This window comes from Equus quagga, chromosome 16 (assembly GCF_021613505.1).
Source record: "Equus quagga isolate Etosha38 chromosome 16, UCLA_HA_Equagga_1.0, whole genome shotgun sequence".
Taxonomy (NCBI): domain Eukaryota; kingdom Metazoa; phylum Chordata; class Mammalia; order Perissodactyla; family Equidae; genus Equus; species Equus quagga.
In genome coordinates, this window is record NC_060282.1 from 42822932 (window position 1) to 42840166 (window position 17235).

A 17235-nucleotide genomic window follows, 5' to 3' on the forward strand; every position below is an offset into this window, starting at 1 on the left:
ATAGGGATTTACCACATTTTGTTTATCCATCTGTCATTTGAATGAACATTTGGATTGTTTCTACCTTTGGGCTATCATAAATAATCCTATCTAAACATTCATCTACAAGTTTTTGTGTGGACCTGTATTTTCATCTCCCTTTGGCGTATACCCACGTATATTTACCTAGGGGAATTGCTGGGTCATTTAGTAACTCTGTTTAATCTTTGAAGAATTGCAAGACTGTTTTCCAAAGTGGCTATGCCATTTTACATTCCTGCCAGCAGTGTATGAGGGTTCCAGTTTCTCCACATCTGCACCACATTTGTTATTATCTGACTTTCTATTCTAATCATTATAGTGGATGTGAAGTGTATTGTATTGTGTTGTTAATTTGCATTTCCCACGTGTCTAATGATGTTAAATTTCTGTTTATGTGGTTATTGGCTATTTGTACATATTCTTTTCTGAATCATCTGTTCATCTTTTGCCCATTTTCTGTTGATTTGTTTGTTGTCTTATTTTTGAGCCATAAGGATTCTTTATATATTCTGGATGCAAGTCCTTTGTTTTATATATGTGTTTTGAATATTGTTATCCTATTGTGCCTTACTTTTTTGTTTTCCTAATGGCATCTTTCAAAAGGCAAAATTCTCAAATTCTGATAAAATTCAATTTATAATCTATGTTTTCAGCATTTGTATTGTGTCTAAGAAACCTTTGCCTACTTCAAGGTGACAAATATTTTCTCCCACATTTTCTTGTACAAATTTGTAGTTTTAGGTTTTACGTTTAGGTCTATGATCCATTTTGAATTACATTTTGTGTACGGGGGAGTTAATGGTTGATGTTCATCTTTTCCCATGTGGATATCTAGTTGATTCAGCAACATTTGTTGAAAAGACTTTCTTTTTCGCATTGGATTTGTTTTACCAGTTTTGTTGAAAATCAATTTGCCATGTATTTCTGAGTTTATTTCTGGCCACTATTCTGTTGTATTGATGTGTATGTCTTTTTCTTTTTTTTTTCCCCAATACTAAACTATCTTCATTATTGTTACATGATATTTCTATCATATAAAATAGACTTACCTTGAAATCAGATGGCATAAGTCCTCTAACTTTCTTCTTTTTTAAAAATTGCTTTGGTTATTCTAGGTTCTTTGCATTTTCATATAAATTTTAAACTCAACTTGTCAATTTCTACCAAAAGCACCCTGGGATTTGATTGTTATTGTATTGAACATAGAAATCATTTGGGGGAGAATTCCTATCTTAAAATTGAAATTTCCAATCCATGAAATAGGAACTTTGCTTATTTAGATCTTTGTTAATTTCTTCCAGCACAGCTTTAGTTTTCAGTGTAGAGATCTTAGATGCCTTTTGTTAGATACTTTCCTGAGTATCTCATGTATTTCTTTTGGAGCTACTGTGAATGCAATTTAAAAAATTTTATTTTCCAATTATTTCTCACTAGTCTGTACAAATACAATTGATTTTTACATATGAAAAAGAATATGAATCCTGCATCCTGTGACTCTGCTAAATTTGTTTTATTAATTCTAGTCATTAGTTTTTAGGTTTCCTGAGAATTTCTGTGTGAACAATCTTATTATCTACGCATAGGTACAGTTTTACTTCTTCTTTTCTGATCTTTATGCTTTTTGTTTTTATTGCCTTATGGCAATGGCTAGGACTTTCAGTATAATTTTGAATAGAAGTGGTGGAAAGTGGGTATCTTTATCTCATTCCTGATCTCGGGGTCTATCCTTTTCCTTTTCCTATTTAAGTAGATGGTATATTTTAAAAGGTAAAGTAGTTATTTGGTTTTTGTTTTGTAAATTTTATTGCTTTGATAGCAACCTGGGGTCAAGTGTGTATTTGGTAAAATACGTAGTGAAGGGCTTTTCAGTAATGAGAGAATGAGATTCTGCTGTTTTTAGCTAGAGTAGTTTTCATCTAGCCATTGAAAATACAGCATACAAGTCAGGTGAGAAGCAGGAGCTAGGACTCAGTATGAGGGTGGTCTGTATTTTTCATGGGATTGCTGGTGTTTTAACTATAACTGCCAAGGGGAAAAGAGGAAGTAAGACAGGGCGGGGGAGATTTTGTCTGTAGTGTCAAGTATACTTTGAATTAATAGATAAGTTTGGGTGTTTTTCCTTCAAAACACTAAAAGATACTATTATTTAGAATATCATGTACATGCCTTTCAACCTATTCTGCTGTTATTCTTTATTTTGTCTTATTTTGTATTTTTTGAGTTGAAGTATAATTTACATGCAATAAAATGTATAGCTTTTAGAAGGTCAGTGATGATTTTTGTTAATTGTGTGTGCCCATATAACTACCACTCAGAACAAGTTCTTCTCTCCTGCCCCTTTCCAGCTGATCCTCCAACTCCAGAGGCAGCAGCCACTTTCTGGTTTCTGTCACCATATATTAGTTTTCCTGTTGCTGGGGAATTTTTTGTGTTAGGCTTTTTGGATGTGTTTTTAAAAGGTGATACTGGAAATATTTTTGAGAAAAGTACAAACTTTTGTAAGAAGAAACTTTATTTTCTGATCCTACGCTACTAAATTCTCAGAACAGTGGCCCAACCTGATTACTCCCTAACTGGGAGACAAGTATTTTAATGAAATTTAGTCTGGTTCCTACTTTGCCGTTTTACATTTATTCTTATTTGAAAAAAAAAAATACAAGTTTTTCCTTTACAGAACTCTGATCTTATTTTTCTTTTCCTTGACTTGTCCTGTCACTGTTAATTAAATCAGTTGTTTGTTTGAAATGTAATTTTAGATATTTTTCCATGGATATTGAAATTTTATCTTTAATTCCTAGAGTTTTAAAATGTTGGCAGTGGTTTTTGTGTTATACTTCAACTGAGTTCATATGACTGGGATGGTAAGAAATTTACCTTCATTGTACTCATGGTAATGCTAGCACCTGACATTTGAATTTCTCAGTTTATACAATACAAATATGAGTATGATCAAATAGTCTTTCATACTTCCTAATACAATCTAATTTTCTTGTGCTTTTGTTTGAATGACCTTACTAATTAAATATTAAAGTCATCTTTAATAATGTCGTTTTTATTTTATTTTAGTTCATTCAGCCACTAAAGAAATAACAGTGTCTAAGGGACAAGAAGAGGAACCTGCTAGCCTAGTTAAATATTTCAGTGTTGTTTGGTGTAAGGCTTCAAAGAAAAAACACAAGAAGTGGGAAGGTGATGCTGTTCTTATTGTTAAAGGAAAGTCATTTACATTAAAGAATTTGGAAGGCAAAGACATTGGAAGAGGTATTGTGATATTTACTGATGTTTATGATTAGGCCCCAAATTAGTGTATATCTCCACTTACATAATTGAAATATAATTGGGTTCTGTAAAGGTATAGATTAAGATGTGCTTTGTACTTGACTTTCATCTCTAAATTACCTCATAAAAATAAAATTATCTCATAATAGTCACTCTGACAGTCTTATGTATACTAGCTCAGTGAGGTGAAACTCATTCCATGGTTTCATTTTCTCCAAAAACGGAATGGTCACCAGGTATATACAGTAATTTTGGCATTTTTCTGAGATTAACCAGTGTGTCTCGGTGTGGTTTTTCATCTTTTTTCTTTTTGCAGAATGCCAGTGATTAAAAGTTAAAAAGATGTTGATATCAGGAGTGGAATTATGTTTAATTTCGGTGATACCCAATAAAAATTTCACAAAAGCAAGGAAATAATGAATGGCTAGGCATGACCTAGATTAATACATCTAAATTGGAGGTTACCATTATTTCCATTATAAAATGTTGCCAGCATGATTTGTCCAAGTTAGCCCACAAATTCAGAATGCATAACATCAACCATGGTCTTTTTGCATTGTCTTTTGTTCAATTTTGAGTGTGGCCCATGATTATAAAATCTGTTCTATATGTTCATTCGTTTGAAAATATCATAGTTTATAGTTTTCAGTAACTGTTATTTGCCAAGTACTATGTTAGGAGTAAACATTCAAAGATGGGTATAGTTTATAGTTTACTGGGGACAGGAAAATGTAATTGAAAAATAGGAAACAGTAAGATAATTGGTTCAATGAGAATTTTTACTAAGGGCAATAAGAGCATACATAGAAGGACCATTTAAGTCTGCCTAGAAGGCTAGGGGAAAGCTTCTTAGGAGTTATTGTTTAAGGGAATATTTGAAGGATGAATAGTTTTGTAGGGTATGAGAAAGGGGTATATGCAAGAGAGAACATGTGCAAAGGCGAAAAGGCAGGAGAGAACTAAAGCTACTTCAGTGTTTCAGGAATGCAGTATATGAAGGGTAGTGAAACTGAATGGAATTATCTGCAATAGAATTTTTTTATTATAAAAATATTGAGCAACTACTTTATATACAGTATCATTCTCAATGTTTAGAGGAATTAAGAAGAAAAATTACACATTCCATGTTGTTGGTTAAGGTTAGATTGGGGCAAGATTTTTGGTGGACTTGATCATTCGAATTCAGTGACATTACATTCTAGCCAGCTAGAGAGGTAAAAGTTATCAAAATTACCTTGGAATATCTCTTACTCATAAGGTATAGTATACATGGTTTTGTGTATGTATAGTTTATAATAAAATGATTTTTCAGTTGCAAGTAGCAAAAAATGTAAATTAGGTTATAAACAGTGGGTTTTTACTCTGACTACGCAAGTGGAATCACCTAAGGTACTTTAAAAAATGTCAGAGCTTAGGCCCTGACTGCCGAGGCTGTGATTTATTTGGTCTGGGTGGTGGGGAGAGGGACTGGGCACAGCATGTTTTAGGTTTCCAGGTGATTCTAATATCCAATAGGAGTTGAGAACCACTGGTTTAAACATTAGAGGAAATTTTATTAGCTTTCATAATGAAAACATCCAAACATAAAACTTGATTGCTTAATTATAACATTAATAACTGTCAACCTGGAGTTAATTTTATAAATTAGTGCCTGTAATGTAAACAGTTTTTCTTTTAAATAAATTGGATTTGCAGCATTTGAACCTTGTTATCATTGGGATAGAGACTAAAAAGTCTGAGGGCTGGAGTGCTGAAATTGCTGATAGCTTCTGATATTGTGATAGTAGTCAGGTTCAACTGGCCATCATTTTATAACTACTAGGAAAAAAACAAGTGTGGGAAACAAAGTTCAAAGTTTTAAGAAAATCTTCTGGAGATTTAAAGCTGTTTGAGAGAGTTGTCTCTCTGGATCAAAGTGAAATGAGAGATCCTGGAGTTATAGAGACTTCTGAAGATGTGTCGAAATTAAGTTTATTCTTGCTCCAATTTCCATATAAAACTGAGATTGATAGCAATTGGATCCTATATGAAGATAAAACTATAATCTTCATTAATGTGGAGAGGTTAAGACTACTGTTGAACTGAGTTAGTTTGGGGAATGGAGCAATGGGTCTTCGGCATTTAGGAACACCAGCTAAGTAATTTCTTCCTTTATCAGAGCATTAAAATTGAAAAGTGCTCCATCGTATATAATTTAAGTGTACATATTAGTTACCAGTTTGCACAGGTTGTAAATTTTATCCCAGTTTTAATAGGGCAAATTGTAGCAATTTCCAGCTAGTTTAAAAAGGTCATATTTTCTAAAATGTGTCTTTTACTTTTTAGAGACTTAAAGTTTATGGTACACACAGTTCTTGCCCCCTATAATGGCACAATAGCCATACATGTAACGTAAGTAAGCATAGGAGTCTAAAATTCCATTACTCTCTCTGTCTGGTTAATGAGCTCATTTTGAGAAGACTGTGACTGACTTTATTCATATTTATATTCCATCAGCACCTTACATATGGCAACACTTAATAAACACCCACTCAATTAATAATAATTCAAACAAGCTTGATATTATAAAATATCCCACTTTTTATTTAAGGGCTGGAACTTGGACTATCAGTGGCCTCTTGCCACAACTGTAGTTGAACTTTGCGGTCTCCTGTGAAACGGTATGGTACTGGCTGAGGTAGCAGTTAGTTTTATTGCTAGTTCTCCTTCACATTTCCAGCTGTTTCTAAGTGGAAATAGAGATGCTATCATGCTTCTCTAGTTTGTTCACAGGAAAGGAGGATCCATATAGCTTACCAAACTCTTTTCTTGCCTTGTTTTTCTATAGACAGAGATGGTAAAACTGTGAGTACAATATACTGTATTTTCAATAATTAAAAAAGCCTTGCTTTTGCTAAAACTTGGCTAATTTTTATAGTTATATTATTACTTATTTCTTCCGATTTTTAAAATTTTTTTTCACTAAAATGATAAATTATGTTTCATTCTGGCTAACGGGTTATATGAGACTGTTTACATTCAAAGCACAGTTTTCATTCTGTACAGTTATGGGAACGTGACTATGGTATCACTAATTAAGTCCTCTTAGAGTGTCAAGAAATTAAATTAACTTTCTTTGTTCTCAATTTAAAGGCATTGGATATAAATTCAGAGAGCTTGAAAAAATCGAAGAGGGTCAAACAATGATGATTGGTGGAAAAGAAATAGAAGTCATGGGAATAATCTCTCCAGATGATTTCAGCAGTGGGAGATGTTTTCAGCTTGGAGGAAAAGGTCCTGCTATCTCAAATTTTTGTCAAGCTGCCAAGAAGTGTTTTTCTAACCCTTTAAAAAGTGTCTATAAACCAAACTCAAAGGAAAATAGACAGAATAGTTTCTGTAACTGCAAACCACGCCATGACCCATGTGCTCCAAGTAAGAGTTAAAAAACAATTGGAACAGTCTGTCTTTACTGTCAAAAGTTTTTTGGTATGTGAATTTAAAGTTTAAATTTCCTTTTAAAGTTTTGAGGTGAAAGTGTATATTATTCTTCAGATATACAATCTGACATAAGGGATAATATTGATGTTGTATAATAATATAGTGTGGGAATTATTTCATAAGTAAATGCATAATTCCGAGAAACAGTAATAAAAATACTATACATGTGTTGAAGGAGAAATATACAAATTGTAAATGTATACTTTCATACACATGTGTATGATTTTGGATAAAATCTGACATCTTTTATTTTTTAAATTTTTTTTAAGAGATTTTAGTTTTCCTTTTTCTCCCCAAAGCCCCTTGCTACATAGTTGTATATTCTTAGTTGTGGGTCCTTCTAGTTGTGGCATGTGGGTTGCTGCCTCAGCATGGCTTGATGAGCAGTGCCATGTCCGCACCCAGGATTTGAACCGGTAAAATCCTGGGCCACTGAAGCAGAGTGTGCGAACCTAACCACTCAATCATGGGGATGGCTCCAAAATCCAACATCTTTAGTAAGGAGAAAAATTAGTAAATTCATGAATCAGGATTATATTTATACTTCCATTTTTTTTAACAGTTTAATTTTTCCTTTTTCTCCCCAAAGCCCCCCAGTACATAGCTGTATATATTTTAGTTGTGGGTCCCTCCAGTTGTGGTATGTGGGATGCCACCTCAGCATGGCCTGATGAGCGACACCATGTCCGCGCCCAGGATCCGAACTGGCAAAACCCCAGGCCGCTGAAGCACAGCGCCCAAACTTAACCACTTGACTGCAGGGCCAGCCCCTATACTTCCATTTTGAAGACTATATGCCTTGATCACATACATTAGTGTGTTACAGTATTGAATGGTGAGATGTGATGTAAAGAATTCAAATTTTACTCATGGGAATTCAGTTTAGTCAATTTTCACGTTAATGAATTTAATTTAAAAATCACATTAAAAAGTGAAACCTAGGGGCTGGCCCCGTGGCCGAGTGGTTAAGTTCGCGCGCTGCGCTGCAGGCGGCCCAGTGTTTCGTTGGTTCGAATCCTGGGCGCGGACATGGGACTGCTCATCAAACCACGCTGAGGCAGCGTCCCACATGCCACAACTAGAAGAACCCACAACGAAGAACATACAACTATGTACTGGGGGGCTTTGGGGAGAAAAAGAAAAAAATCAAAAATCAAAAAAAAAAGAAGTGTTTTTTTTATTTGGTTATTCACTCAGCAAGTATTTCTTGAGTGCCTTTTTTGCATTGTGCCCAGCAGGAATATTGTCATCAGAGAGCTTCTCATGTGAGGAGACAGAGAAGTAAATGTGAATTATAGTGTTGTGGATGTGTAAGTTGGAGAATGGAATAGGCATCTTTCAAAATAGTAGTAAAATAAAAGTATATAAATAACATAATTATTTTCCCCTCTTGCAAGGAAACAGAATTTTTGGAATAAAGGGGCCTTTGAGGTCTTTAAATCAGTCTCTTCACTTTGCGTTTGAGGAAACCAAGGCCCAGAAAGATGAACTGACTTATCTAAATTCAAGTAATTATTGATGTAATTGGAATAAAAACCCTAAATTAAAAATTTCTAGCTTTATTTGAGCTTATCTGAGACTGACTTGAAATATAGAAAGTGGAAACATATGCTTCTGATTTTTCTCTTTAAACATTTTGTATGTCCCACCAACTCTTTTAACAAGCTTCCTTCTCTCCTTTATTCTCCTTTATTCTCTTTGCCTTCCTATTACATATCAGAGGGCTGTGGGGAACTGGAAAGAATACTGTGGTTATTCAAAGCCCTGAGTTAGAGTCCTGGTTTGCTCCGGGCTAACTGCTTCTTTGACCTTTTGGGGTAGTCCCTTACCTCCCTAATGTTCTGCCTCATGTGTAAAATGTGGGTTCTAATAACTGCTGTAGAGACTTTGAGTACCTAGTATATACTCTGTGCAATAAATGTTTGCTGACTGAGTGAATGAAAAATTTTACTGTGATAATTTCTATGTGTGTGTGTGTATGAATGAAAGCCATTTGTGTACATGGTAAATGGCTGATTATTCTTGTTCATTTATTTTGTCTTGCCAAGGGTAGAATTCATTGTAGACTTAAAACTAAAGCATGAGAGATTTTGTTAGCATTAAATGGTGTCTAATCATTGTGAAAGTAGAGGGGTGGCTTAAAGTTTGAACTGGTGTCCCGTTATCATGGTGGTTTAGGTTTTATCTTTCTTGAAGATGGGCGCTTTGTTAGATGACTTATGAACCTCTGGGCCTTCTTGCTTGAGAACTATATGGTCTTCACCTCTATCTTCTCTTTCTTCCCTTTTGTCATTTTTAAAAGATAGAAAAACCGGGGCCATTTCTTGGTCGGAAATCTACAAGGAATATACTCATTTCATTTTTTTTTTTTTTAAAGATTTTATTTTTTCTCTCCAAAGCCCCCTGGTACATAGTTGTATATTCTTCGTTGTGGGTCCTTCTAGCTGTGGCATGCGGGACGCTGCCTCAGCGTGGCTTGATGAGCAGTGCCATGTCCGCGCCCAGGATTCGAACCAACGAAACAGTGGGCCGCCTGCAGCGGAGCTTGCGAACCCAACCACTCGGCCACGGGGCCAGCCCTACTCATTTCATTTTTTAACCGTGATGTAGACATACAAATATATTCAAAAAATAATTTTGATGAGTTTATTGTCTGACTTCAGATAATTTTGATTTATCACTTGAGACCTGCTTTCTAGTTATATTTGATTTTGTATTTTTTGGTGATATTTTAATAAATCTTTTAAATTGTATTAGCATACTTCTAAAGAATTACATTATTATTCGATGGTTACTTCTTGCTGCTTTGCAAAGATACATGAATTTGACATTCATGAATGTGGTAAATTAACTTTAAGCAAATAATGATGGCGAAGTCAGTGGAAAATATATCATCCTTTCTCAGTTCTTGTGATTAATAGGAGTAATGGTCATTGTTATTATGTACAGGGCTAAAAATAAAGGGAAGCTTTATGTTAAATTTAGGAAGCTTTTCCAGAATAAGAAGCTGTGAGCATTAGCAGGTGCATCTTGGCAAAATTCCAACCAGTGCTTTCAGTTGGAAATGGTTCTCTTTGCTCTCAATACTGAATTATTAAGTGTTATAGCTTATTGAATTCCTTATTAGACAATAGTGAATTTCAGTGGTTTTGAAGCACTTTTGGGCATATGAAGTTTGAAAGGCCCTTTGTAATTCTTTCGTGAAGTTTTACATCAATAAGGCATGAGATTTTATTTTTTAATTTTGTACCCTTGCTTAGCATTAGTGTCACTGAATTTTGAATTTTTTTGCCACAAATGATGGCAAGTGGTTCTATCTTATAAATAGTTAAAGCAAGATAATGTAGTTGCTGATAAAGTGAAATTGTAATACAGTTATAATTAGACTTCTACCTTTGTCTTAAGATTCCCTTGTTATGCTGCGACCGGACAGCCGTCACCAGTGGATGTTCAATAAGAACTGCTTCCCTCTCGTGGACGTAGTGATAGATCCTCACCTTGTGTGTCATCTTCGACCGCATCAGAAAGAAGGAATCAGATTCCTTTATGAGTGTGTGATGGGATTCAGGTAGGAAAATAAATCATTGCTTAGTCTAATCTGAGTTTTGATTTAACCTGTAATATAATGATTTTCCAGGAAGAGCCTGATATAATGAGTCTCAGTGTGTACATCATGAATTTTAGTTGCTAGGAATGGTGAATGGTACTTAATGTGTGGGTTTATTGCAAAAGTGGTTCTTGAGGAAACAGATAAATACAGTCAACTTTAGTGTGGTAGGATAAGAGCACACTGCGGATATGATAAAGGGTTACGGGGGCAAAATGGCCTTTAATTCTGCTTATGAGGATTTTGGAAGAAGGTTTTCTTATCTCACTTCTACTTAAAAAAAAGTCCCCTTTCCCTTTTTTTAAAATTGAGTTTTCTTAAAGAATTGTCATCTCCTCTCAAAGAATTAGAAGACACACACCCCCCCCCCCCCAGGCAAAGGAGATAAAAAAGAGTCAAACACCCTTGCTAACATCTTGGTCTATTTATTTCAGTTTCTTTTTTGCTTTGTTTTTAATGCATAGGCCCCTGCTTTTTAAATTGGTCATTTGCTAGGGAATAGGGAATGTAAATTCCCCCACACTTGAAGAACTCCTTGAGTGATGACCGGTTAAGGGAATACCATCTCCTAGAAACTTTCTAGACTCATCTCTCTCAAATCTGCTCTTTTTAGGCATCTTATCTCAGTTGGTCTAGGAATCATTTTTGATTTCTTCTCTCTCACCTACTCAATCTAATCAAATCTGAACTTTTAGTTATTTTGACCTCCTAAATATCATTTGATTCCTAATCTTTTCTGACACCTCACTGCAGCAGCTCTAGCAACTGATGTCATAAAATTATATTTTGTCTGGACTATTGCAATGGCTCCTAACTTGTGTATCTGCTTCTGATGCTCCTCAAATCCATTCTACTTATCAATAGCCAGCAGCTTGATTTTTATGAAAAACCATTTTGAACATGGCATTTCCTTGCTTAAAATCATTCAAACTCTCAGAACATGGAGCAGTGTTTCCTAATCTGTGATGTGCAGTCCACTGGTGGTGTGTGGGATCCTTTTAGGTGTACCTGGACAAGCCTTGTTTTTCACTTGTAATAGTAGCATATGTAGTTAATGAATAATTAGAAAAAAAATAGCACCTTAAACTTCTAGTTTCACAGATAAATTATGCTTAGACAGAGTTTTCTTTTCAAATGCATCTAAGTAAAATACATGACTATATCAAAGAGCTTAAAAAACTACAAAGTGGCATCAAAATGCTACTTAATAATATTCCTTATAATATTTAATTTTAAATTACATTAACCAAGTAAGTTTGTAGAATAAGATTTTTACTAAATTACGTGTGTTAGATCAAGTATTTGGTGTTTAATTTTTCTTACAGTGCAGGGAGCTCTTTTGGTTAAAGACTTCATTTATTGCCAGAGAATCATAAATACAGCTTAATAGATCTTTCTGGTTAACATTACAATAGAGTCATGCGTCGCTTAATGACGGGGATACGTTCTGAGAAATTTGTTGTTAGGCAGTTGTTTCGCTGTGCTAACGTCCTAGGGTGCACTTACACAAACCTAAGTGGGATAACCTACTACACGCCTGGGCTAGATGGCAGAGCCCATTGCTCCTAGGCTACAAACCTGCACAGCATGTTACTGTACTGAATACTGTAGGCAGGTTAACACAGTGGTAAGCATTTGTGAATCTAAAGGTAGAAAAGGTACAGTAAAAATATGGTATAAAACATAAAGAATGGTACATCTGTAGAGGGCATTTACCATGAGTGGAGCTTGCAGGTCTGGAAGTTGTTCTGGGTGAGTCAGTGAGTGGTGAGTGAATGTGAAGGCCCAGGGCCTCACTGTACACTGCTGTAGACTTTATAAACACTGTACGCTTAGGCTACACTAAATTTGTGAAAAAATATTATCTTTCTTCAATAATAAATTAATCTTAGCTTACTGTAACTTTTTTACTTTATAAACTTTTAAATTTTTTAAACTTTTGACTCTTTTGTAATAACGCAATGTAAAACACAGCTATACAAAAATATTTTTTCTTTATATCCTTATTCTATAAACTTCCTTGTATATATTTTTATTGAGTTCATAATAGTTTACATCATTGTGAAATTTCAGTTGTACATTATTTCTTGTCTGTCACCACATAAGTGCTCCCCTTCACTGCTTGTACCCACCCTCCAGCCCCCTTCCCATGGTAACCACTAAACTGTTTTCTTTGTCCATGTGTTTGTTTATATTCCATATATGAGTGAAATCATATGGTGTTTGTCTTTCTGTCTGGCATATTTCGCTTAGCATAATACCCTCCAGGTCCATCCATGTTGTTACAAATGGGATGATTTTGTCTTTTTTTCTGGCTGAGTAATATTCCATTGTGTATATATATATACACCACATCTTCTTTATCCAATCATCGGTCGATAGGCACTTGGATTGCTTCCATGTCTTGGCTATTGTGAATAGTGCTGCCATGAACATAGGGGTGCATATGTTAAACTTTCTTATATTTTTAACTCAATACTTTTATACAACTGGCAGTGCAGTAGGTTTGTTTACACCTGCATCACCACAAACATGTGAATAATATGTTGTGCTAGGACATCATGATGGCTTCGATAGGAGTTTTTTAGCTTCATTATAATCTTATGGAACCACCATCATATATGTGGTCTGTCGTTGACCAAAATGTCATTTTATGGCGCATGACTGTATATTTTAAACTGTTTTGATATCTAGTACTGAAACTGATAAAAATTGCTCAACTGTTAGTGCTGGGAGGCACAGTTTTAGTTAAATTATTCAAACATAGGTATAAAATTGGGATTCATTTCTAGTCTCTCTAAATATATACATATGATAGTAACAGATGATTGAGATTCAACTCTCTAATTCAGATTTAGTAATTTAGTTGACAATAAATATATAATGAATATCATTATCACAGATGCAAAAAAGAGATATGTTGTAATTCGGAGGAATGAAAAGCCAGAAAAATTATTTAGTGGGGAATAGAATTTGTCCTAATTACAAAATATCAGCTTCTGGTTCTTGACTAATAAGTGATGATATTAGGGGCATAAAACATTTTCCTGTTGTGATTAAAGGAAGTATAATTATTTCTAACAGAGTGAATGACAGATATGGAGCTATTCTTGCTGATGAAATGGGTTTAGGGAAAACAATACAATGTATTTCGCTCATCTGGACTCTCCAGTGTCAGGGACCCTATGGAGGCAAGCCAGTAATAAAGAAGACACTAATTGTCACTCCTGGAAGCTTGGTGAATAATTGGAGGAAAGAATTTCAAAAATGGCTAGGAAGTGAAAGGATCAAGATATTTGCTGTTGGTCAGGTAAGAGACTTTGTCATTTTCTAAATGAGCCTTGGTCATATTCTAAATCCCTAGCTTTTCAAATCAATACTGCTCTTTTTACTCTCTATATAGCAGGTTTTTATGTGTATATAAGTCTCCAACTCCTTTGCAGAAAAATGGAATCTTGGCTTACAATTTGGTTGTGAGTTAACATATTCTAATACTTGATTAATGGTTGTCAGAAATATGCTGCTTAAATTTGATTTCACACAGTTTCTGCACATGATTTGTTAAATATTATCTCTCTCTTTTTTTTAGGACCACAAAATAGAAGAATTCACCAAATCTCCATTTTATTCTGTTCTTATCATCAGTTATGAAATGTTACTTCGTTCCCTGGATCAAGTTAAGAATATAAAGTTTGATCTTCTAATCTGTGATGAAGGGCATCGTTTGAAGAACAGTGCCGTTAAGACAACTGCAGCCCTCGTTAGCCTCTCTTGTGAGAAAAGAATAATTCTAACTGGTCAGTATTTACTTTTGAGAAGATATGATGGAATTTTTGCCTGGTAAACATAAGACTTGTAATATGATGCTTGGCATCCAAAGCATTGGTGGTGTTGGATGGAATTCATACTAATAAACCTCTATTAATAATTGAGTCTTGGTAGGATTCTGAATTATCAAGTCCCTATGTAATGTTCTGCAATCCAGATTTTGGATTTTTTGAGGAGTAATCACAACGGTGTCACGGTAAAGAATGTGGGAGATGGGGCTGAACTGCCCATGCTTGGTTCCCAAGTCTGACATTTATAGCTGTGCAACTTTGGGGAACTTAGTTAACTTCTCTGTACCTCAATTTCCTTATCTGTGAAATAGGGATAATAATACCATCTACTTTATAAAGTTGTTGTGAGGGTCAAATGAGTTAATCCATGTAAAGTTCTTGGAAGACTACCTGACACATGGTAGGTGTTTAATATAAATATCTGTTATTTTTCTCTGTGTGCTGCACGCACATAGTTTGTTGCTGGCCAAAGCTTCTGGGCCAGACTATCTGGAAAGGTGGGATGGACCGTGTGTAAATATAAGAATCCTTTTCTACCTACTTCTTTTTAGCTTAAGACCTAGACTAGAGTCATGCCTGAGTAGCTCAGTGTAGCTTTTTTCCCACACCTCACTTTGCTCTTGTGTGGCCCTTCCAATTTGCCATTCTGGCAGCAGCAGAAAGAAGAGAGTTGTATTCATCACTAGTATTTGTGACCCCCTCCATTTTCTACTTAAGGCTTCATTTCCCCACTGTCTTTAATCCTTTTGGAAGGAAAGGGCAGGGCATGATTTATTTTTATTATATGATGATCTTTTGTGTCATTTTGTCCTTCATTGTCCTTTATGCATGTCAGAGCTCTTCTCTGAAGTTAAACTGAGGAGAGAGCAGAGGTGTGACCCGCAGCTTGCTCCTCCATTCCACATCTTTAGGGTAGAAAAGTGCCTTAGAGCGACAGAGAAAACTCCCCCTCTTCTGTTCTCGTTGAGTTGGGGTGGGGAGGGTACCTATCTTGAAGTAATTCGTGGTCATTTGATTTCCAGTTTGTGTGGGATTGTATTAACCATTACTAAATGTAATTTTTAAAACTATATGTGCTTTTTAAATATGATTTTGAGAAGTTTTAAATGACCTTTACATTCTTCACATTTAGTCACTTAAAGATAATAAAGATAAAAAGAGCAGGGGTCAATCTCATAGTTATTTATATCCCCAAGATTTAGTTGACGCCCAACAAATGTTTGTCAGTAACACTAGTGATATAGAAACCAGAGAATAGAAACAATGGCTTTGAATATTTATAAAAGGTTACTTTTAAAGAAAAAAATGAGTTGGGAAATGGAAAATTTAATCTAGGTGATTTTTATGTCTTTGGCTGTTTGAGAAACTAAGTGGATTCCTTGATTCCCAAAGCTGTGGTTCAAACTTCCTTACTAGCCATTGATTTTGAGGTCTTGGGGCCAGAAAAGCAATGGAAAAAAAAGATTTAGCTGAATTTATTTTCACCGTGTTGGAAGAGAAAAGCAGAGGCTGTTTCTTTTTATTGCTCAGTGTGGGGTCAATACTGCTTATCGAAAGAGTGGTAACAGCTGTGGCGTTAAAAAGGTTGCTATTCGACCTGTTGATGTATTGGTCAAGTTTGCATGTTCCGCTTAGGTGGCCCGGGGTTTACGGGTTTGCATCCCGGGTGTGGACGTACACACCACTCGTCAGGCCACTCTGTGGCAGTGTCCCACATACAAAGTAGAGGAAGATTGGCACAGATGTTAGCTCAGGGCCAATCTTCCTCAAATCCTCCCCCCACAAAAGAAAACATCAACAACAAAAGATTGGCATTAGAAAGGGAAGAAAAAGAAATGAAGACTGAGAAATGTTACTGAAAAGTACTGAAGGTAGAATGAAAATAGAGCATATGCTCTCTTATTCAAAAATCAGATAATTTTCTGTAGCAAAAATGGATAATTTTACTAATATTCTCAATTATAAACAAATACTAATTCAACTAGCATTCTAAATTTAATATCTGTAGTAGAAAATGATTCTGGGACTTTATTCAAAAGAAATGTTCTGATGGTGACTATTGAGATAGTTTCATTAGAATTGGCATTGCCCCCTTCTGTCTTACTTTGCCTTCTTTAGCTTGTTTCTGCTTTCCTGTCCTTGTCACAGCTGCCCTCTGAGCATGAATTTAGGTACGAACTAACACTAGCTAACCTCTTAGAATTAGAAGTACTTGTAGTTGGTTTTTATCTCCTAGAATGGCCTGAATGAGTCCTTCTTATTATAATGGAAGGGTACTTTACTCCCACAGTGATCTGTTTCGACGTCTCTACATGAGTATGTGCAGTGCTATGTGCCTAATAGGTGCTCAGAAAGTACCTGAGAATCAAATGAAAGGAGTTGTGATTTGGTTTCTTGGTATTATCTAGCCCAGTGCTGTGGAGAACATTTAATTACTATTTACTGGAAAATGGTTAGGATTCAGTCTGACTAGTAGAGTTGTATTAGGCTTCTAGAGCTGCCATAACAAAATGCTGCAGACTGGGTGATAAATTTCTTAAACAACAGAAATTTATTTTCTTACAGCTCTGGAGGCTGGAAATCCAATATCAAGGTGTCAGCAGATTTGATTTTTCCTGACCCCCCTCTCCTTGGCTTGTAGGTGGCCTTCCTCGGTCTGTGCCCTCTCATGGCCTGTCCTCTGTACGTGTGCATCCCTGGTATCTTTCTCTTTCTCAAAAGGACACCAGTCATATTGGATTTGGGTCCCACCCTTGTGACCTCCTTTAATGTTAATTACCTCCGTAAAGCTCTCCCTCCAAATACAGTCACACTCAGAGTTAGGGCTTCAACATAGGAATTTTTTTAAAAATTGAGGTTATGATAGTTTACAACCTTGTGAAATTTCAGTTGTACATTATTATTTGTCAGTCATATTATAGGTGCACCGCTTCACCCTTTGTGCCCACCCCCCACACCCCTTTCTCCTAGTAACCACTAATCTCTTCTCTTTGTCTACATGTTTGTTTA

At 35.4% G+C, this 17235-nt stretch overlaps 1 protein-coding gene across 4 annotated transcripts in view; it reads left to right on the forward strand.

Annotated features, from left to right (window-relative positions):
* Positions 1-17235, forward strand: part of RAD54B (RAD54 homolog B) — a 112881-nt gene that overhangs the window by 54334 nt on the left and 41312 nt on the right. For 3 of the 4 annotated variants that reach the window (XM_046642713.1, XM_046642711.1, XM_046642714.1), the window contains 5 exons: positions 3088-3282; positions 6433-6714; positions 10186-10348; positions 13472-13697; positions 13977-14184. In XM_046642713.1, coding sequence (XP_046498669.1) covers positions 3088-3282; positions 6433-6714; positions 10186-10348; positions 13472-13697; positions 13977-14184 — 1074 coding nt within the window. The remainder of the gene's footprint in view (positions 1-3087; positions 3283-6432; positions 6715-10185; positions 10349-13471; positions 13698-13976; positions 14185-17235) is intronic. The other variant, XM_046642712.1, reaches the window with a different exon arrangement.